The 22,282-nt window shown below is 39.6% G+C and overlaps 1 protein-coding gene across 21 annotated transcripts in view; it reads left to right on the top strand.

The window, feature by feature from the left end:
* Positions 1-22,282, top strand: part of PAM (peptidylglycine alpha-amidating monooxygenase) — a 223,586-nt gene that overhangs the window by 98,612 nt on the left and 102,692 nt on the right. For all 21 annotated transcript variants that reach the window (XM_037903317.2, XM_037903314.2, XM_037903318.2 and 18 more), the window contains 2 exons: positions 12,918-13,005; positions 20,577-20,662. In XM_037903317.2, the coding sequence (XP_037759245.1) occupies positions 12,918-13,005; positions 20,577-20,662 (174 nt within the window). The remainder of the gene's footprint in view (positions 1-12,917; positions 13,006-20,576; positions 20,663-22,282) is intronic.

Here is a 22,282-nt window from a genome sequence, read left to right on the forward strand (position 1 = left end):
ATGGTTTAAACCCTTTGTTTCACTTGTTCCATAACATGCATTTATTACAACTGGACGTGTAATAGGTGAGCACCTTAGGTGAATTAGAAATTCCAATTTCCACCATCCAGAATGATTCACTGCAGTTTAGTGACGTGTGTATGGGCGATTTCAACAGCACAATGATATTCCTATATCTGACTTGTATTGATGTTGTGGGCATCTTAAGTCTCTAGTGCTCTTGCCTCCACAGATGTTGTCATTCTCATTTTCCTTAAAATGCCTTCTTTTTCTTTAATTTGAGTTCTGTCAGATACCAGCAGGCAGCAAAGTACAGAAACTCTTATTCCCTCTTCCTCATGTGGTTTCTGTTTAAGATCAGAATCTTGAGGATATTCCTGTGTGTAGCAAAAGGGCCAATTTATCCCTACTTCTAGGGGTATGTCTACTCTGCAGTGAAAAGTATGATTGCAGCCCAGTTTGGCATTCCTGCACTAGCTTCGATCTAGACACACTGACTAAACATAGCATTGAACATAGCATAGTACATATCCTGTGTCCCTGGTGTGCTTGAGCAACCCACACTGCCTGTGGTGCCATGTCTTCACTGCTGTTTTTAGGCATGTTGGCTAGGTTAAAGCTAACGCTGGTATGCCAACCTCTGCTGCCATCACACCTTCAACTGCAGTATAGACATACCGTAGGAGACGGAGATACTAGTCCATGAGGTATTTGGATGCACTATTTCACAGCTCTTTCTGGAGCAAGGATGTTGCCTACTCAGTACCAGGTGCTCTGGATGATTATTAATAATGCACAAGTTAATGTTGTGTAAACTCACAGTTCAATCAATCAATGACATAGAGTATGATACAAGGCAAGGCAAAGCTTGTATAGATCCACCAAAAAGAAACTGCTCCAGATGCCAATCGATATCCAGGAGAGCAAGAGGGAATGGATCCGCAGAAATAAAATTCTCAAACTGCAACCATCATAATTTAGATTCCCAAAATAAAATATTATATTTTACAAGCAAAGTTTACTTTCTAAAAATAAAATGTGATATATTCCACTGCTCTTTGCAGTGGTGTTGTAGCCGTGTTGGTCCCAGGATATGAAAGACACAAGGTGGGTAATATCTTTTTTTGGACCAGAAGAAGAGCTGTGGAGCTCAAAAGCCTGTCTCTTTCACCAATAGAAGTTGGTCCAATAAAGGATGTTATCTCACCCACCATATCTCATTCTAAAAATAAAACAGTTGGAAGCAATAGAGTCACACTTGCAGCTGTATCCAGTGTATGTTGTGCATAGATAAAAGCCACAAGAGTCCTCTGTCTAAATTGACCAACCTGATCCAGAGCCTGTCCATAGACTATATTGACTAGGAATTATAAGTTAACTCTTCATTAGATTTCTAATAGAAGATGAACTTCATAATTAGCTGTTGAGTGTTATTCTAGATGGCCTTTTTTAGGGATAGCTATGTATATTCTGGTAGACATTGCCCATTCACTGTATGATGTTCTTGGGATAGGGTCAAAATGTCAAGATTGGATGCTTATTGGAACTTGTTGAGCTTCCACCTTTCTCTCCCCTCTAGGCCCATGCATCTTGACTAAAGGCTATTTCTATTTTTGTTGTGTAGATCCCACCATTGACTTTAAGCTGAATATACATATATATCATGTAAAATGAAATTAAATGCCTGTGAGGTAAACCAGATGAGGAGAATTGTCTTGAAGGTATAAGTGACAATCCCTAATATACTTAAAACAATCAAGATTTTTTCTAAATATCTTCATAAGTGTTTGGTTATTTTTATTTGGGCAAATAGAAAGTGTCTTCACTCCGACTGGTGCTGGCATTGCTACAATCTGTTTTTGACTACTGAACAGTAGTCATAGCTGAAGGGTGTTCTACAGACACTCAGAAGAATTGAGTCTGACAGCAAGCCACTCAGCCAAGAAATTTGACTGTCATCTTCATCCCTTTACTTTTGCTCACATGGCTGACCAGTAAATAAATGTCTTTTTCTTATTGACTGATGGTGAGCCTTTATCTGTCAAACTGCACTATACAAATGAGATGGAGCCTATTTGCAGATGGAAATAATTTGATTTATTGCTTTTTTTCCCCATACTCCTGAATGTTGCTGGTTTGTTACCATAGTATTGCATATTTAAACATGCTCATTGCCAGGTGACATTGCTCACTGCTAAAGTAACACATCTAGGTTCCTTTGTAATCCATCAAACAATGAGTGTTCATATATCCTGGTCAGTCTTATTACATTCCTGAAAAATATGATAGAAAATTATTTTTAGGAAGTGGGGAGTAGGGGGGGAACTGTTTTTTAAAAAGGGTAAGAGATACAAAGTTAATATCTTTAAGGATAGCCATGTTAGAAAGGATTAGTTGTTTAAATTGTTAAACTAGACACAGTTAGAATCAACTCTCCCCCCCCCCCCACCCCCATCTCCCTCAGAGTTCATAATACAATTGATGGGGAGCTCTGTGTTGGGAAGGGAGGCCAAGTTTCTTTATATAAATACAGATATTTAGTATATGTCCCTAGATTGCAATTCTTAATTAGACTATTAAAATGGCTAATCTCTGTGTAGTATAATGGCATTTATAAATTTTATCACTTTTTTATATTACAAAATACATTGAGGTTGAAGTTAAAATCCCAGCTGGAAGATGTATGAGTGAAGGTTTGAGCAAGAATATTATTTTCAACTACATAATGCACACACTGTTTGCTGGGTGAATTTAATAAATAACATAAAGGGATTATATACAGAGCTGGTTGGAAACTTTACAACGAAACTTAGTTTTGTCAGCAAATGCTGATTCTCTGGAGCAAAATGTTTCACTTAATCTAATGCAGATTTGTCAAAATTTTCTCTGAAACACAGGCAAGCTTCTGTTGGAAATCTGCTGGTGTTCCAGGGTCACAGCTCTGCAGCAGACAACCTAGCAGCCCCCAGAACCCCAGCTAGAACCAGATCTTTGGGGGCCACTAGGCTTCCTGCTCTGTGGCAGGGATCCTGCCAGAGCCCAGGCTGAAGCCATGGTTTCCGGGGGCTGTTAGGGTCCCTATTTGAGCCAGGGTTCTCAAGGCTTCCAGGGTTACTATCATAGAGCTGGGAGCCTGGAAGTCCTAGAACCATGTCCCAGTGACCTCCCCTCTGGGGCTGTCCCACCGTGTAGACTGCAGCAGGTTGGGGACTTTCAGATTCCAGGGCCATCTGGCTCTCTGGGCTGCCTGCTTGGGAGTAATGGGGTTGGAGTGGGAAAGAGGCCTAACTTACTGGATGAGTTTATGGTTGTCCCCGGGTAAGGGCATAGGTGCTATGGTTTTACACCTCAATCTTGAAGTCATCTGCAAATATCATTGCCACTCTGCTCCTGTTACCTGTCTAGTGTTGTGCTATACAAACTATTCAGGTGTTTACAGCTAAACTCATGTTCATCGCTTATGCCTGAAGTGCAGGTCTGTGGTTTACAATTGTGGATAGATAGAGGAGAGGTCAGAGAAGGGAGGTAACTAGAGTCATATATCTCTATGTAGAGGCTGGTGATTTCCTGCTGTCTCTCATGCCTCTAGTGCCAAGGATTTAGGCACTCAGGGTGCAGCTGGAACACAGAATTGCAGGACAGCAGTCTTGGAGAGCTCCCTTTGTGGGCTCGTCCATTTTCTCTCCACCACAAGGTGGGCTTGCAAAACTTATGAACTCCTTGAGCCAAAAAAAAACACTTACAGTCCAGACCAAAGTTCAATGACGCCAATGGGAGCCTTTCAAATAACAGTGGGTCAGGCCCTTACATTGAGTATGCATGCATATCTAATTATCCATTTGTTTTCACCTTTAGACTTAAGGAAACATTCTACTTAGTGTTCTCAGCATGCAGTGTTCTAATAGTTGTATCTGTGGCTTAGATTAAAACATCCCAACAAAGACCTGAGGCAAAACCTTGATCACCTTGATTGATCGGTCTTTCAGCACTCATATAGATTGTGCCAATCACAACGCACCGCAAAACATCAAAGAAAAAAAATCCCAGTCCTACTGGTATCAGATCAATAGATTGGATATCTGTTGGTGTCAGACCAATACCACTGTCTTTTTCTTCAGTATATAAAGTAACATTCAATTTCAAATTGTGCATTATTGTGAGAATTTAAAGGGAGACTATCAATTATGATTGACTGTAATCAGTTAAAAAAAATAGTTAAAAGCAATTGCAGGTATTACCGTATATATTACCATATATATACCGATGGATTCCTTCATCAAGTAGTTGCTGAACCAACTAGAGGGGATGCCATTTTAGATTTTGTTTTGGTGAGTAGTGAGAACCTCATAGAAGAAATGGTTGTAGGGGACAACCTTGGTTCAAGTGATCATAAGCTAATTCAGTTCAAACTGAATGGAAGGATAAACAAAAATAAATCTGTGACTAGGGTTTTTGATTTCAAAAGGGCTGACTTTCAAAAATTAAGGAAATTAGTTAGGGAAGTGGATTGGACTGAAGAACTTCTGGATCTAAAGGCAGAGGAGGCCTGGGATGACTTCAAGTCAAAGCTGCAGAAGCTATCGGAAGCCTGTATCCCAAGAAAGGGGAAAAAATTCATAGGCAGGAGTTGTAGACCAAGCTGGATGAGCAAGCATCTCAGAGAGGTGATTAAGAAAAAGCAGAAAGCATACAGGGAGTGGAAGATGGGCAGGATCAGCAAGGAAAGCTACCTTATTGAGGCCAGAACATGTAGGGATAAAGTGAGACAGGCTAAAAGTCAAGTAGAGTTTGACCTTGCAAAGGGAATCAAAACCAACAGTAAAAGCCATATAAATAACAAGAAAACAAAGAAAGAAGTGGGACCGCTAAACACTGAGGATGGAGTGGAGGTTAAGGATAATCTAGGCATGACCCAATATCTAAACAAATACTTTGCCTCAGTCTTTAATAAGGCTAATGAGGATCTTGAGGATAATGGTGGCATGACAAATGGGAATGAGGATATGGAGGTAGATGTTACCATATCTGAGGTAGAAGCGAAACTCGAACAGCTTAATGGGACTAAATTGGGGGGCCCAGATAATCTTCGTCCAAGAATATTAAAGGAATTGGCACATGAAATTGCAAGCCCATTAGCAAGAATTTTTACCGAATCTGTAAACTCGGGTTGTACCGTATGATAGGAGAATTGCTAACATAGTTCCTATTTTTAAGAAAGGGGAAAAAAGTGATCCGGGTAACTACAGGCCTGTTAGTCTGACATCTGTAGTATGCAAGGTCTTGAAAAAAAATTTTGAAGGAGAAAGTAGTTAAGGACATTGAGGTCAATGGTAAATGGGACAAAATACAACATGGTTTTACAAAAGGTAGATCTTGCCAAACCAACCTGATCTCCTTCTTTGAGAAAGTAACAGATTTTTTTAGACAAAGGAAACGCAGTGGATCTAATTTACCTAGATTTCAGTAAGGTGTCTGATACCGTGCCACATGGGGAATTATTAGTAAAATTGAAAAAGATGGGGATCGATATGAAAATTGAAAGGTGGATAAGGAATTGGTTAACAGGGAGACTACAGCGGGTCATACTGAAAAGTGAACCCTCAGACTGGAAGGAGGTTACTAGTGGAGTTCCTCAGGGATCGGTTTTGGGACCAATCTTATTTAATCTTTTTATTCCTGACCTCGGCACAAAAAATGGGAGTGTGCTAATAAAGTTTGCAGATGATACAAAGCTGGAAGGTATTGCCAATTTAGAGAGAGACCGGGATATCATACAGGAAGATCTGGATGACCTTGTAAACTGGAATAATAGTCATAGGATGAAATTTAATAGTGAGAAGTGTAAGGTCATGCATTTAGGGATCAATAACAAGAATTTTAGTTATAAGATGGGGACGCATCAATTAGAAGTAACGGAAGAGGAGAAGGACTTTGGAGTATTGGTTGATCACAGGATGACTATGAGCTGCCAATGTGATATAGCCATGAAAAAAGCTAATGCGGTCTTGGGATGCCTCACGCGAGGTATTTCCAGTAGAGATAAGGAGGTTTTAGTACCGTTATACAAGGCACTGGTGAGGACCTCACCTGGAATACGGTGTACCGTTCTGGTCTCCCATGTTTAAGAAGGATGAATTCATACTGGAACAGGTACAGAGAAGGGCTACTAGGATGATCCGAGGAATGGAAAATCTGTCTTATGAAAGGAGACTCAAGGAGCTTGGCTTGTTTAGCCTAACCAAAAGAAGGTTGAGGGGAGATATGATTGCTCTCTATAAATATATCAGAGGGATAAATACCAGAGAGGGAGAGGAATTATTTAAGCTCAGTACCAATGTGGACACAAGAACAAATGGATATTCACTGGCCATCGGGAAGTTTAGACTTGAAATTAGACGAAGGTTTCTAACCATCAGAGGAGTGAAGTTTTGGAATAGCCTTCCAAGGGAAGCAGTGGGGGCAAATGAACTATCTGGCTTTAAGATTAAACTCGATAAGTTTATGGAGGAGATGGTATGATGGGATAACATGATTTTGGCAATTCATTGATCTTTAACTATTCATGGTAAATAGGCCCAGTGGCCTGTGATGGGATGTTAGATGGGGTGGGATCTGAGTTACCCAGGAAAGAATTCTCTGTAGTATCTGGCTGGTGAATCTTGCCCATATGCTCAGGGTTCAGCTGATCGCCATATTTGGGGTCGGGAAGGAATTTTCCTCCAGGGCAGATGGGAAGAGGCCCTGGAGGTTTTTTGCCTTCCTCTGTAGCTTGGGGCACGGATCACTTGCTGGAGGATTCTCTGCTCCTTGAAGTCTTTAAACCATGATTTGAGGACTTCAATAGCTCAGACACAGGTGAGAGGTTTATCGCAGGAGTGGGTGGGTGAGATTCTGTGGCCTGCATTGTGCGGGAGGTCAGACTAGATGATCATAATGGTCCCTTCTGACCTTAATATCTATGAATCTTTCCAAAGTTTTATTGTAAAATTTTGAAAGGAATATGCATTTGAACTGTCACAAATAGGAAATAGGGACGGAACACCAATGACATTTGATCTTCGAAGTAACAGAACTGTAACCAGTGTTGGTGAAAAAACAGTTTTAATTAAAACCACTGGCTCTGAAAAAATCCATTTTACGGTGGTTTTATTGTGTTTGGCTAATGGATCAGAGCTCCCTCTTGTTGTTTTTAAAAGAAAAACCTTGCCTAAATCTTGAAATTTCCTGCTCGTGTCATCATACTTGCACACAAAAAGGGATGGATGGATGAAAGTGCAGGACAAGATGGATGAGGTGAAAAATGTGGCCAAAAATATGAAAACTACTTTGGCTGTAATACCTGGAGGCTTAACTACAGTTCTATAACCACTTGATGTCTGCCTGAACAAACCCTTTAAAGACAGGCTACGCAAAATGTGGTCTGAATGGATGTGCTCAGGCATGGTAAAGTTGACAAAAGGCGGGAATCTTATGAAGCCCAAAATCAATCTTGGATCAAGGACGCATGGGTGTCCATTCCTCGGAAATTATAGAAAAATCATTTGGGAAATGCTGTATCAGCAATACACTCAACAGGTCAGAAGATGATGCCATATTTGATGATGACACAACAGAGGCTGATGAGAAGGAATCTGAGTCTGAAGACGACACTGCTGACATCTACAATGACAATGCAGGTGCAGCTGTGACTGAAGCAGAGTTTAATTAATTGGTTGGTGAATCAGAGTGATTCAGATTTTGAAGGATTTTAAGACTTTTTAAAGTCTCATATTGTTCTAAGTTACTTGTTTTAAATATCCATTTACTGATTTTAAATATTGACTGTAATTCTGAAGGTGAATACATATTTGTTCAGTTATTATTATAACAGGTTTTTCGTTAATTACATTAAAATAATTCTAGCAAAACTTTTGGGTATTTCTTGTGATGCCAGCTTTTAAAATATAGCATGGGTTGGAAAACTTTGGCTCCCAGCCCATCAGGGTAAGCCGCTGGCAGGTCGGGATGTTTTGTTTACTTGGAGCGTCTGCAGGCAAGGAGCCCCTTAGCTCCCAGGGGCCGCGGTTTGCCGTTCCCAGCCAATGGGAAGCATCCTGCAGCTCCCGTTGGCTGGGAACGGCAAACCGCGGCCACTGGGAGCTGAGGGACTCCATGCCTGTGAACGCTCCAGGTAAACAAAACGTCCCGTCCCAACTCGCTAGCAGCTTACCCTGATGGGCCAGGAGCAAAAGTTTGCCAACCCCTAAAATAAAGGGTATTCTTATTAAAGGGTCATACAGTTTATACTATTTTTACCTATCCATGGGGGTCGGCTTATAAACAAACAGGCTAATGAACGAGTATATATGGTATATTTGCTCCTGCTAATTTTTATGGTTTTACAATTACGTTTTCCGGTTTTTAAAAGAAACATTTTATTTTCTCTGAAATTACTACAGTTGAAATATTAGATGTTAGTTAAAACAGCAAGTAAAAAAATTCAGACAGAAGTGTGGTGTGTTTTTTGGTTGAGTTTTTTTTTTTTAAAGTTAACTGTGTTTCCTTTAATTATACTTTCTTGAAGGCTGGCCTTTCTGTGTAATTACTCACAATATAATTTCCACATGTGTCAGATTCTACAATAAAGATAATCCTGTTTCACATTTATGAACTATTTACGACCTCCTTTAGAAAACTTATTTCTTGTTTAAATTGTCAATAGCAGCTTAAAATGCTTATGAACCAAGTTGAGAACTTCACATTAATGACACATTGTCTCATTCAAGAGTTAATTGTAATTTCACTATTAAGACACAGTGATTAAAAAGGTGGAAACAAAAGGTCTTTAATACAGAATTGTTCTATGATTATGGAATAAATATAATTTTCAGGCAAAAATGTTGTATGCTGTTGCTTTGAGCTTTTGTCTTGCTTGCAAATGGACTACAGGTAAAAGTAAAACTAACAGCACTGAATACATATTTTTGTAATGTGCCTGTTACAGTGGGATCTGGATGCTCTGTATACATGGCTTAAACTGGATCACTAGCATTTAAAATGTGAAGAGCAAAACCACAATGCTATTAGACAAAGAATCGGGACATTTGAACATTGACCTTTACCCATTTGTCCAGGATTTCAAGGCACTCAGTCACAGAAAGCCTTAGGCAAGTTGGCCGTATTCACTTTTAAACACATCTGTAGCTTAGCAGGAGTAAATTCTGTAGATCTAGACCATATATGTGGTGTTTGGAAGGAGAGGCAGTCTTAGCTAATTTTGATAAGCAATTTATTTAGGCAGCTCCCCACTTTAAAATCTATTTCAGGCTTCTTAGTTCTTTCTGAAAAGCATTAGTTCTTAGCAATCCCCCAGTCACATAACGTAGGAAGATAGACTTGGATTTTTAAAGAATTCTGAGGGCATTAGGCACCAAGCTCCCATTGCACTTCATTGGGATTAATTCTTTTAGGCACCTTAGAAAATCCCAGTTGTAGCTTGTATTCCTGTATGCATCTGGTGCCCAGTTGACCTTTCTCATAGAGTGAGAGGTTTCACTTGAATAAGGTTTGGTAAATTGGGAAGAGTGAGACCCAGAGCATGAGTATTTGACCCGTGCTTGAGCTGGTAAGGCAATTAGGAGAAGGGCTTCTGTTTTCCCATCAGCTAAACTTTCTCAGATCAGCTCCAGTGTAAGAACACATGCTTTTTTGTTTGTTTGTTTTAATTTTGGTTTGTTTATTTTCTCCCTACCTCCTCTTTGAGTCATCTAAAATACATATAGTCCATATCGTGTCTTTTCAGAAAATGAAGCAAATGGCTGGTCTGTTTTCTCTGAAGTTCTTTCAGTATCCACTGATAATTTATCATTTAATTGAGGTCCTACGGGCAAAATATGATGATTTGATGGCATTAGCTTTGAAGTCAAGGGACTATCCTGAGAGATTTTACTTCACCACTACTGAAAATTAAAGATTTGTAGCTGCTTATAAGCGAATGATTAATAGTGATTAACAGCAAGTATCTGACATGGGGAGCACAACCAGTGTTCGATCATTCTCAGGACAGGTGGATAATGAGGAAGAGATCATGAAAATATTTGGATGTCAAAGGCAAATAGAGAGAGAGACAGCATGGCTGAGGAAGACAAATCGTTAAGAGGGCTTCTCAAGAAATTCTAGTTTTTATAAAAATAGGCTAATTTTTGGATTTTGAGATATAGCTTGACTTGATGCATGTATACTTTCATAGAGTTTAAGGCTGAAAGCACTTCATCAGATTATCTCATTTGACTTCCAGTATATCACAGGCTGTTAAATTTTATTGATATTGCCCTAGATTATGCCCAAAGACTTTAGTTAGACCGAAAGAAGATTTTTATATTCAATTCTTTCTTCCCCTTTCTACTATTGTACAAGACTACAGTATTTTCTTTGGAATAAATAAGTACGTAGACATCTCACACCATACTTTGAGTTGTTTTGGTGATACTGTGCTGTCAGTTTAAGTATCACAGCTCACAAATGATTTTGTAGCGTCCTGAGGGAATTGTAAAACTCCAGATGTCATCTTGGAATTGCTGCTTCTATTATTCCTTTGCTGATTGCTTTATAGCTTTGTTTTCCGATGCATAAGCATAACTAAAATATTTAAATATTCTTTTGTAATATTAAACAAAGCTTTAAAATAATGAACTGGCCCCAGGCATTCTTCTCCAAGAGAGTGCCTGGCTGTAAACTGCTTTTGCACAGTCTTGTGCTCCTGTGGGGCAATGCTTTTTAAAATGTCAATAGACCGCATTTCAGTATTGCCTCTGATTGATTCTCCCCCCTCCCCCCCAGTTGTGCAATGGTTAAGTGCTTAATATATTGCCAAAAAAACAAGATGGGGCAATCACCTGAAAGGTGCTCATTTCTTCAATTCATAACATTAAATTAAAGGATAAGGTAGTTTACATCCTGTTGTTTTTAAAAGTGATTCTGTCAAGTTAAAAATGATATTAAAAATGCTCTGCTTGTACTCGTAAAGCACTGTCCTTCAACAATGGATGTTTTAAAAAACAGTTGAAGAGCTGTGTGTGGCTTGAAAGCTTCTCTCTCACCATAGAATCATAGAATATCAGGGTTGAAAGGGACCTCAGGAGGTCATCTAGTCCAACCCCTGCTCAGAGCAGGACCGATCCCCAACTAAATCATCTCAGCTAGGGCTTTGTCAAGCCTGACCTTAAAAACCTCAAAGGAAGGAGATTCCACTACCTCCCTAGGTAACACATTCTAGTGCTTCTCCACCCTCCTAGTGAAGACGTTTTCCCTAATATCCCACCTAAACCTCCCACACTGCAACTTGAGACCATTACTCCTTGTTCTGTCTTCTGCTACCACTGAGAACAGTCTAGATCCATCCTTTTTGGAACCCCCTTGAGGTTGAAAGTTGAAAGCAGCCATCAAATCCCCCCTCGTTCTTCTCTTCTGCAGACTAAATAATCCCAGTTCCCTCAGCCTCTCCTCATAAGTCATGTGTTCCAGCCCCCTAATCATTTTTGTTGCCCTCCGCTGGACTCTTTCCAATTTTTCCACATCCTTCTTGTAGTGTGGGGCCCAAAACTGGACACAGTACTCCAGATGAGGCCTCACCAATGCCGAATAGAGGGGAACAATCACGTCCCTCGTTCTGCTGGTAATGCTCTTACTTATACAGCCCAAAATGCCATTAGCCTTCTTGGCAACAAGGGAACACTCTTGACTCATATCCAGCTTTGTAGATATTGGTCTACAGACAGAATTTGGTCCAATAAAAGACATTACCTCACCCACCTTGTCTCATTTTAAGAAAGTCATTTAACTTTCACCATTTTGTTTGTTTACTAGCAATTCCTTCAGCTCTGACAAAAAGCTTTTACTTTTTTTTCTTTTGTGGTTTCTGGCATGAACTAGAACAATGTTTGCGTTGCAGATGTTGCCAGAGTTATGTTTGAATCTGGGGTGATGGTTGTTAGACTTTTTTCAGAATGTAATGGGAACTTTTGGTACCCCTAAGACTTGACTCATTTGTATCGTTGTATGATACCTGATATTACATACTGATATCTGTGAGCAAAACTAGCCATTTGTTTGGCTATTTTGTCTAAGCATGTGAGCAGTTTTAGTGGAGCTGCTCTCCCCTCTCCCCACATCGATTAGTTTGGGGGAGAAGGTTGAATGGATGTTCAGGGGATGTGACACAGTGCTTGGAGGAGAGGAATGGGGAAGATGCAAGAGCCTTGCTTGGCAAGACTGGGGCTGGCCTGTCCTTCTCCTCGGGTTCTCCATCTTCATATTGGCTGTGGGAATGGGCTGACCCATTGTCTCTCACATGCTTCCCGTCCCCCCGCCCCCATTTAAAGTCTCTCCCGGGATTTTCAAAAGCCTCTAACTTCTATTAGCTGCCTCATCTGTCCTACAGGAGCTGTGGCTTTAGGATTCTGTGGGTCTGACCAAATGCCTATTTTTGGATCAGGAAGGATTTTTTTCATTTTGGGCCAAATTGGCAGAGGTCTGGTAGGGTTTCTTGCTTTTCTCGCAGCGTCATGGAGACACAGTTGGATTGAAAGTGGTAGGATTTGAGATATGATATTTAGAAGTATGTCTGGACAGGGAAAAGAAGGTATAATCCATTCAGTATAATTCCTTTTTGTCCTGTAGTAAGAAATTGACATTGAAAAACAACAAAAACACAACTTGCAATATACAGCTCTTCTTTCTGTTACTTAAACACTCTGGCAGTGTTGAGCCCACACATCAGAGTGAACACAAAAAACAAAAAATTATCCCTGTTCATGACACCATGAACAAACGATGATATAACAATATCTTCATTATGCACCTAATGGACAATCTCAAAATGGTCTGCTGTAGTGAGAATAAAACTCACATTTATGCTTGTTTGTTAATTTGTCTTTCAGTTGACTTCAGGCCTCAAGCAAGCATGGACACGGTCCATCACATGTTACTTTTTGGATGTAACGTACCTTCTTCTACTGAGAATTACTGGTAAGAGTTACAGGCTCATATCGATTGTTTTGCTTTAACATGTCACTAATGCTGACTTATCTTCATGCACACATTTTATAAGGCTCTCACAGATTTTAATTGAGGAAAAAAGAAGGGAAGGGAGAAGAAACACATTCAGTTCTTATTCCTTCCAAACCTTATTTTTGAATGTTTTTTGTTAAACATTAGATACAAATATAAGCCTTACATTTTTGGTCCCAGGAAATTTGCAATACTTACCAATCCACAGCAGTGGCTCAGAAAGTAGAACAGTTAAAAATTTTCCCAACATCAGAATTTGAGTTGCCCCTTGTTGTACTGTTATCTGCTGTGTTCAAGTTACTGAGAACTCCTTAATTCGAAGCACTAAAACTCAATACTGAGGCATGGAGGCCCAGATTTTTAAAAATGGGAGCCTAAAGTTTAGGCTCCTAAGGCCATATTTAGGAAGCTAACTAAAGGCCTAACTTTTACAAATGCTGAGCATCCAGAAGCTCCCTTTGAACTATAGTAAATAGTTATTTGACTATGGGAGTAAGAAGAGCAGGATTTGGCCCTTAATCTGGAAGGTTCCCCATTTATAGTAGTTTTATGGTGAGGACGTGAAAATTGGTTTTGTTTCAAAAATTTCAAGTTACCCCTAAACTTACATCCAACTGTTGCTCCTCTAAACAAAATCTTTTAATAGAAATGAAATGATTGTAGAGTGAAGGAAGAAAGGGCTCCACCTCCTGAAAGCAAAGAAATTCAGAGGAAAGAAAATTCTTCCACTTAAAATTAATGGATTCGTTTTCTTATATATTATCAAAAATGTAGTTTTAGATTTTACTTTTTTTTTTTTTTTTTTTTTTCAGTTTAAACAAAGTGCCAGTTATGGCCTCTCAGTGAACATGCAGCAAATAATTACAAAATAATATGAATGTACAACCACAAGAAAAAAAAATCAGATCATTTTTCAAGCTATACTTGGAAAATGCCCGAGTAAATAGGACACGTTGCAAAGACTTGTGCTCTTAGGCTTAAGGGTTGAGGAGGTAAGCAAATTCCCAAGCTGAGAACATTTTCAGCCAAATTGTTTTCTCTCACATTTATCACAGAGTTCTGGTAACCACAATGAATGCTGCCATCTTGTCTTGAAAAGCATAGCTTTATTTTATTTTTTTATTTTTTTATGCTCAGGTTAAGTGATTAATTTGAAAGTACAGAGTTTCCATTGATTCCTCCTCTCAGCCCCAGTAAACACTTTTCTTTGTCCTCAGTAACTGCCCCTTCTGTCATTTATTAAAATATATTTACAGTTATTAAGTTTACATGAAAAAGATATACACAGCATGAAAGAGTTCTTAGGATGTAGCCTCTTCAAATTAGTTTGTGCCTGCCCATTCTACAGCCTTTTATGTCTTGTTTAAAACAAGCAGATTGCATTAATAATGTATGTAGTTGTTTTTATATATATATGGAAATCTCCTACATTTGCATGAACTTGTTAGTCCCTGAAGCTTTTAATATACTGTGCTGTGGTTCCTGTTTAGATTGACTTGGTGCTCAGTTCAAAATAATAGACTGTGAGGAAGTGATTTTTCTATTTGGATTTGAACTATAGATATTATGATGGTACAAGAAAATCTCCTGTAGCTCTTATTCAGTTAGTAGCATTTGTATACCTTTTCCTAAACTTTCGTCCACCAGAGAAAAATATGGCAGTGCTTGAGAACCTATGCAAAAGTAGTCTTCGGCCCCTCTCTCCCGTCACAAGGTCAGCCCTGCCAGACAACAGCCCTGGCTTAACCCTCTGCTCCTGCTCTTGCACTGTGGAGTCTCCCGCTGGTGGAAATCCCATGGCACTGCTAACTTCCTCCAATACAAATTTGTTCTCTCCTCTTTTAGTTCTGCCTGCACTTAATTTCTCTCCCAACACAGGAACTCATTGATCTGTTTCGAAGAGAAAATTGACATGATATGCAGGATCTTCCCCCACCCTTCAGGTTCCCTTCCCACATTTCTGTGTCTGAGATAGGGGAGACAGAGGAGAGATTTTCATCTGCTGTCCTCCTCTAACCCCTTTGCTTGGCCCACTAATCCCATTCCTTCCCCTGGTCTCACTTGTGCCTGCTCTTGCCTTCTCCCTTACCCCTTACTCTTCTTCTTAACCTCTCCCTCTCCTGTGGCTCATAAGAGCATAAGAAAGGCCATACTGGGTCAGACCAAAGGTCCATCCAGCTCAGTATCCTGTCTACCAATAGTGGCCAATGCCAGGTACCTCAGGGGGAGTGAACCTAACAGGTAATGATCAAGTGATCTCTCTCCTGCCATCCATTTCCACCCTCTGACAAACAGAGGCTAGGGACACCATTCCTTGTCTGTTCTGGCTAATAGCCATTAATGGACTTACCTCCATGAATTTATCCAGTTCTCTTTTAAACCCTGTTATAGTCCTAGCCTTCACAACCTCCTCAGGCAAGGGGTTCCACAGGTTGACTGTGCGCTGAGTGAAGGAGAACTTCCTTTTATTTGTTTTAAACCTGCTACCCATTAATTTCATTTGGTGGCCCCTAGTTCTTATATTATGGGAACAAGTAAATAACTTTTCCTTATTCACTTTCTCCACACCACTCATGATTTTATATACCTCTATCATATCCCCCCTTAGTCTCCTCTTTTCCAAGCTGAAAAGTCCTAGCCTCTTTAATCTCTCCTCATATGGGACCTGTTCCAAACCCCTAATCATTTTAAAGAAAAGGAGTACTTGTGGCACCTTAAAGACGAACAAATTTATTTGAGCATAAGCTTTCATGAGCTACAGCTCTAGCTCATGAAAGCTTATGCTCAAATAAATTTGTTCGTCCCTACTCCCTTTTCTTTTTGCGGATACAGACTAACACGGCTGCTACTCTGAAACTAATCATTTTAGTTGCTCTTTTCTGAATCTTTTCTAATGCCAGTATAATTTTTTTGAGAAAGGGCTCTTTCTCCTCACAATACAAACGTGTTTTAGTTTCTCCAATCTTAAAACAAAACAAATCACCTTTGACCCCACTAGCCCTTTCAGCTACCACCCTGTCTACCTTTCAACTCTAAGCTCATTGAACGCAGTGTTTATAATTGATGCCTGGAGTCCCTCTCCTCCATTTACACCTTCGACCCTCTCTAATCTTGCTTCTGCTCCTTGTACTCCATTGAAGCCACCCTCACCAAAGTCTCTAATGACCTTTTTGTGGCTAAATCTCAGAACCAGTATTTCATCCTCATCCTGTTTGACCTGTCAGCCACCTTGGACACCACCAACCATGCTCCTCTTGAAATCTTGTCCTTCATTGGCTTGCTTGACTGTCCTTTCCTGGTTCTCCTCTTACTCACTAATCATTCTTTCAGTGTGTCCTTCAGAAGACCCTCCCCATCTCCCCTCCAGCTTCCTGTGGTCAGCATACAGGGCTCTTTCCTTAGTCCCTTTCTTCTGCCTCTGCATCCTCTCTCTGGGTAATCTCATCTGAAAACACAAATTCAACTACCTATGAGGATGACTCAAAAATCTACCTCTCTGCTCCAGAACAGTCTCCTTCTATCCAAACTAAAATCTCAGCTTGTATTTCTGACATCTCATGATGTCTATCTGTCCATTCAAGCACAACATGGCGAAAACAGAGCTCTTCATCTTTCTCCCTGCTACCTCCTTTCTTGATCACTATGGACAATTCTGTACTGCCTGATATTCAGGCCCATAACTGGGGTGTCCTCATCTATTCAGACTTCTGTCAAAGTCCTCACATCCAGCCTATGTCTAAATCTTGACTATTTTTTCTGTGTAATATTTCTAAGAAACAGTCTTTCCTACCCATCCCACAGTTTAACTTTCATTCAGGCTCTTTTTATGTTCCATAATGATTACTACAACATCCTTCTCTCTGACCTTGAGAAATACAATCTTGTATCTGTCTCGTATCCACTCAGAATGCTGCGGCAAGGATCGCTTTCTTAGCCTATCGCTTTGACCACGTCATCCCTCTTTTTGCCTCCCTCAGCTGACTTGCCCTTCTGTATCACAACAAACATAAGCTACTTGTCTTTACTTTCAAATTCCCTTATGGCCTATCCCAACGCTACCAATCATCTTTCATTCAGTATCAAGTTGTCAACTCCAATTGGCCCATGATGTCGGCCTCCGCTACCACTTATTAAATTTTGTGTTTTCTCTGATGCTGCGCCTCACGCTTCGAAAGAACTTTCTATAAAACTAATGTATTATCTTCCTTCAAATCCCTCTTTAAAACAATCCTTTTCCATGATACCTACAGAAAACTTAACAGTTAGGCAGCTGGTATGCTGAGGACCACTGTTTATCATGTTAACCAATATAGTTTATTTTTTTTGCTCCCCTGTCATTCAGTCTGTATTTATCTATTGTCTCATCTTACATTTGATTGTAAGCTCGTTGGTACAGGACCATATTTTAGTTCTGTGTTTGAACAGCTCTTAGCTCAATAGGAATCTGGTCTATGACTGGGGCACCTAGGTACTTTGGTAATACTACTATAAACAACAATACTTTTCTCACCAACTCCTCTGGATAACTAAGGAACATGAGTGGTGATGGGCTCTGGAACAATATTGTACAATTCTCAGCCAAATCGTTTGGGTTGTGAAGAAGGTTTAGGAAGAATGAAATGATGGGAAAAGGACATTATCAGAAATTATTATTATTATTATATGAAACAAGATTTTCTTAACAATCATCTTTCAGTATCAAAAATTTGAAGAAGATATAACTGTGTGTCTTTTCTCTGCTTCATAACATCCTGCACTTACAAATCGGAGCATAGTCTACTCCACAAGGATTCATAGACTTTAATGCCAGAGACGACCCTTATGATCACCTGTCAGGTCTGACCCCCTTCATAAAACAGGGCATAGAATTTCACCCAATAAGTGCTGCATCACACCTTTAACTTCTGTTTGAGTTAGAGCATGTGTTTTTCGAAAGGTACAATTACAGTAGATTCAACTCTTCCAATCTGAGATGATTCTGTTCTCTGTGACAGACACAGATAGTCAAAACAAATGAAGTTTATTCTCTTGACGTACTGTAATATTTTTCTAAACCAGTAAACCGTAGAAATCCCAGAAATAACTGCATCAATAGCCCCAATAATGATTGGAAGGACAATGATACATGTTAGGTTATCACTGCTTGACAAAAATAGAACTATTTACATTTTAAGATGCTATTTCTGGGTGCAGTGTAGCCATACTTGAGTGCAACATAACTGGAATAAAACTGGTTAGTTCATGTTACCCATAGGATTGTGTGAATTCAGAGAATCTTTTCCATCTATTGTCAGATCTTTTTGAAAGGTGCTTTTTGGGGAGCATGCTCAAATATAAATAGCCCAAAAAGAAATGTATAAAAATTCTGGGTTTCAGATTTGTGTATATGAATTTCACCACCAGTGGAAATTGGATAGCATTACAGAACACTTTATATAAACATTAGCAGGTTACTTTATTGCTATAGAGAAACTGAAAGTTCCCCCTACTGAATTGTTTGAAACAGGTGCATCTAATATATCCTGGGGGAAAAGCAGTTGGGTATAATAAGGAGAGAAATCTGAGAATTCCCAAAAAACTGTGCAAGGTATTCATTGGCTTTAACAAAAATGTATGGCATTCTTGTTGGAATTTCATATTTGTTTCCTCTAGTTTTGCTTAATAGTATGTTTATGTTTGTATTTTAATATCCGATACTATTGCAAATCACAAGTAAGAGTCATTCAGAAATCTTATAAACAGCAGGATTATAAAAAGATCATCCTTTTTGGTTGCCTTCTTGACCTTTATCAGCCTGTCCAGCGATCGTCCCCTGTGCAAAGCTGGAAGGATTAATCCAGAGTTTAGAATGAGTAGACAAAAGCTTAAGACCTACTATCAAGTAATTCATTCAAAATAAAAGATGGCTGCTCCCGTTTTAAAAAATAATTGAAAGAGCGGGATGTTGTGGAGACTTCCAATTTTGTAAACTTGGTAAGAATTCGAAAGCTAGGCCATTTGAACTTTACAATGCTACAACGTTTGTAAAGATTAGATTTTTGCTCCAGTTCTCTCTTTGGATGTTTCCAGGATAACTTTGGAACTTAAATGTACTTTAACAAAATACAAGAAGAGGCTGCTTAACATGCTAACCCTCCATGATAGGGTAATTCAGAGTGACAGGCTAGCACTATTTTAGTGACTGACCCAGTTGAAGCACTTACGCTATAGAATGGTTCCCTTACGAGTTGGAGGTTAAGAGGTTGTCAAAGAGGATATCAAAGGTTCAGGAACTCAAGACAATTAAAGTTGCAGACATGGCATTCTCATCAATATGGTATGAATATTAATAAGTCAAAAGGGGGCTTTGAAACACATTTTAAATTTTGATTGGGACATTAATATTTGAAAAGGGCAATATAAATGAGAATCCTATGAGGACTAACCTGAAGATAATAACTAGCTGCTAGGAATGAGAGCATTGGAAAGCAGCTTTGCTGTAATTGCTGGAAAATAACACAATTCATTGCTACTTGGTCCTGAGCTCCATGGTGTTTTGTCTTTTCCTGTTTTGTAACAATTTTAGTTTTTTGATTTTCAATTTTCCATTATTAATTCACACTGTATAAGTTCATATCAGGTCAGACATATGCTCGGCTAAGACTGTTCACCATTTTGTCAGTTGTATAGTTTTCAGTTTTGTTCCATTTAGAGAACTGAGCCCACATTCAATCTGCACCAAAAGTTTAAAATATATGCATGTATCTGTACACTTTAGAAGATCAGAAAACCTGGAGTTCTTGAAATACAAATGTAGCTTTTCCGTCAGTGTTTTGAAAACTTTGTTTTTTCTCAGCTATTATTATTTTTTTCTTCTTTTTAAGAAAACAATCTCTGGTCATTTTCTAGCTGCTTGAACAGTTTAGCATAGTGGAAACAGTTCTTGCAGATTTGTTCCCAAATTCATGGTCTGCATATTTTATTTTCTTCCATTATTAGGAAGACAACTAATGTATGGTTCCCTCTGCCACCTGCACTTGTTGCTAGTGGATTTCTGGGGTAATTTTAAAGTGTTGGTTTTAATCTGAAACTCTGATTTGTCTTCTTTCTATGTGGGACATCACGGCTTCTATCCCCATGTGCTACTTTGTTAGCTGCAGTCATTTGAGGCACTTGAGCTAACAACCTCTTGGTGTAATTGGATGGAAAGAAATGCTGTCTTAGTAAGGATTCATGAGCTACGGAACTCACTTCTCACCTTGGTTTGCCAGATGGACAGTTTGGTGACCATCAAAACATTCTGCAAGGCTCTCTTGTTCCCCAGTCTCTTCCTGGGGGGAGAGGAAAGGAGGTTGTGATGTACGCTGCAAAGGTGGCCATATTGGTAGCCAGGAAAGTTTTCTTTGTCGGAGCACTGTATTTAGGGTTCATGAAACATATTTTGGTAAAATTAGCATTTCAATGTACGTAGTCCACCTGGAGCTTGAGAGAGCTGCAACTGGCAAAATCAAAATATAATAAATTATATTTTCTTTTCTCTATGATTTTAGGGACTGTGATGAAGGAACGTGCACAGACAAGTCCAACATTTTATATGCTTGGGCAAGAAATGCTCCTCCCACCAGACTACCCAAAGGTATGGTACCTTTCATTTTATGGAATTCCCTCTTTGGGCAAGAGGGATAGGAGAGAAGGAGGAGGCGCTCCCTGCTCCCTCCTGCAATCTCTTTTTTTCTGTCTTTCATTTAGTGGTTTCAGTTGGTTAAAAGTGTACATACTTCAATCTCATTAATGGTGGTAATTAATATTATTTACTTTGTAGGAGCTAATGAACATATGTGGTTTTCTTATTCCATGTAACATTATGGATTATAAATCAGAACTAAAGGAGAACAATATAATAATTAGCTCTTGCACAACATGTCATGCATAGGTCTCCGAGTGCTTTTCAACTAAGTGAAAGTTTCATTATCTCCATTTCACAGATAGGGAAATTGGGGCGAGAGAAAGTGACTTGCACATTGTCCCAGAGCAGGTCAGTGGTGGAGCTGGGAATAGAACCCAGGTCTTCTGACTTCTAGTTCAGTGCCTTTGCCACTTGAATGCACTGCATCCCACTACAATGGGGGGACGGAGGAGGGGGGGCTGTTTGTTTTTTGTTTTTAAGAAAAAAGAGAAAGCATAAATACAAATTTCAGAGTAGCAGCCGTGTTAGTCTGTATTCGCAAAAAGAAAAGGAGTACTTGTGGCACCTTAGAGACTAACAAATTTATTTGAGCATAAGCTTTCGTGAGTTGCATCCGATGAAGTGAGCTGTAGCTCACGAAAGCTTATGCTCAAATAAATTTGTTAGTCTCTAAGGTGCCACAAGTACTCCTTTTCTTTTCATAAATACAGAATTAAAGACCCTTCAGCTCTTAAGCGAGAATTGTGAGATTTTATATAGGGACATACAGTGGCAGTCCACCAGAAGTTGCCTGGCCTCCACTTGCATCTTTTGCATTCCTCTGGAAGCAAGGCTTGTATAAGGTGGAAATTGTGAACTCGTTCTTTTCATGTCCCCAGCTGGTTTTATTTATTGTCCATCCCCTTTGCCTTACTAGACGCCTTGGAGGAGTTGGAAGATGCTCTGTATTCTTCCTTATTTTCTGTCTGTGCTGGTTTGGGCAGGTGGTAGAAGGAGGGCTGTTAGGAATTTATACATGCTGTCTGTACAAGCACCACCTCTGAACTGGGTACCTTTCAGTGATCTTGTAATTGCAAAATTTAAATCTTTATAGTTTAAATAAGCTGTGGGCTGGGGAGTTACTGGAAAGTTTTGTGTACATGCTCAGGAATTTAGGTTATTTTTAATATGATGATTGAAACATGTAAAGTTTTAGGATTCATATAAGCATCCTAACTTCTGTGTGCCTAACCAAACCTGTTGAGGGCCCCACAAAACCCTGTGATTCCCTGTCCCCAACCCCACCTCCCTTAGTGGGTGCCCTGGACCTGCAATTCTGGGACATTGCCTGGCATATGTAGGTGATGGATGGATGGGCTTTCCCTCACCAGCATCTTCAGGGTGATTTTCCCCTAATCTCTTTCTAGGAGCTGGGACCTCTGGGGCTTCTCTCTTCCCTTATTGTATCTCTTCTGGGAGGCATCTGGTCTTCTCTGTCTGCCTTTCTTTTGGAAGTGGGGAAGATTCTGGGATTTCTGCACCTTGTTTTCCCTTCTCCTGATTCCTGCCAAAGTGCTTGCCAGCTGTCCC

The sequence above is a fragment of the Chelonia mydas genome, chromosome 5, assembly GCF_015237465.2.
Source record: "Chelonia mydas isolate rCheMyd1 chromosome 5, rCheMyd1.pri.v2, whole genome shotgun sequence".
In the NCBI taxonomy this organism is placed as follows: Eukaryota; Metazoa; Chordata; order Testudines; family Cheloniidae; genus Chelonia; species Chelonia mydas.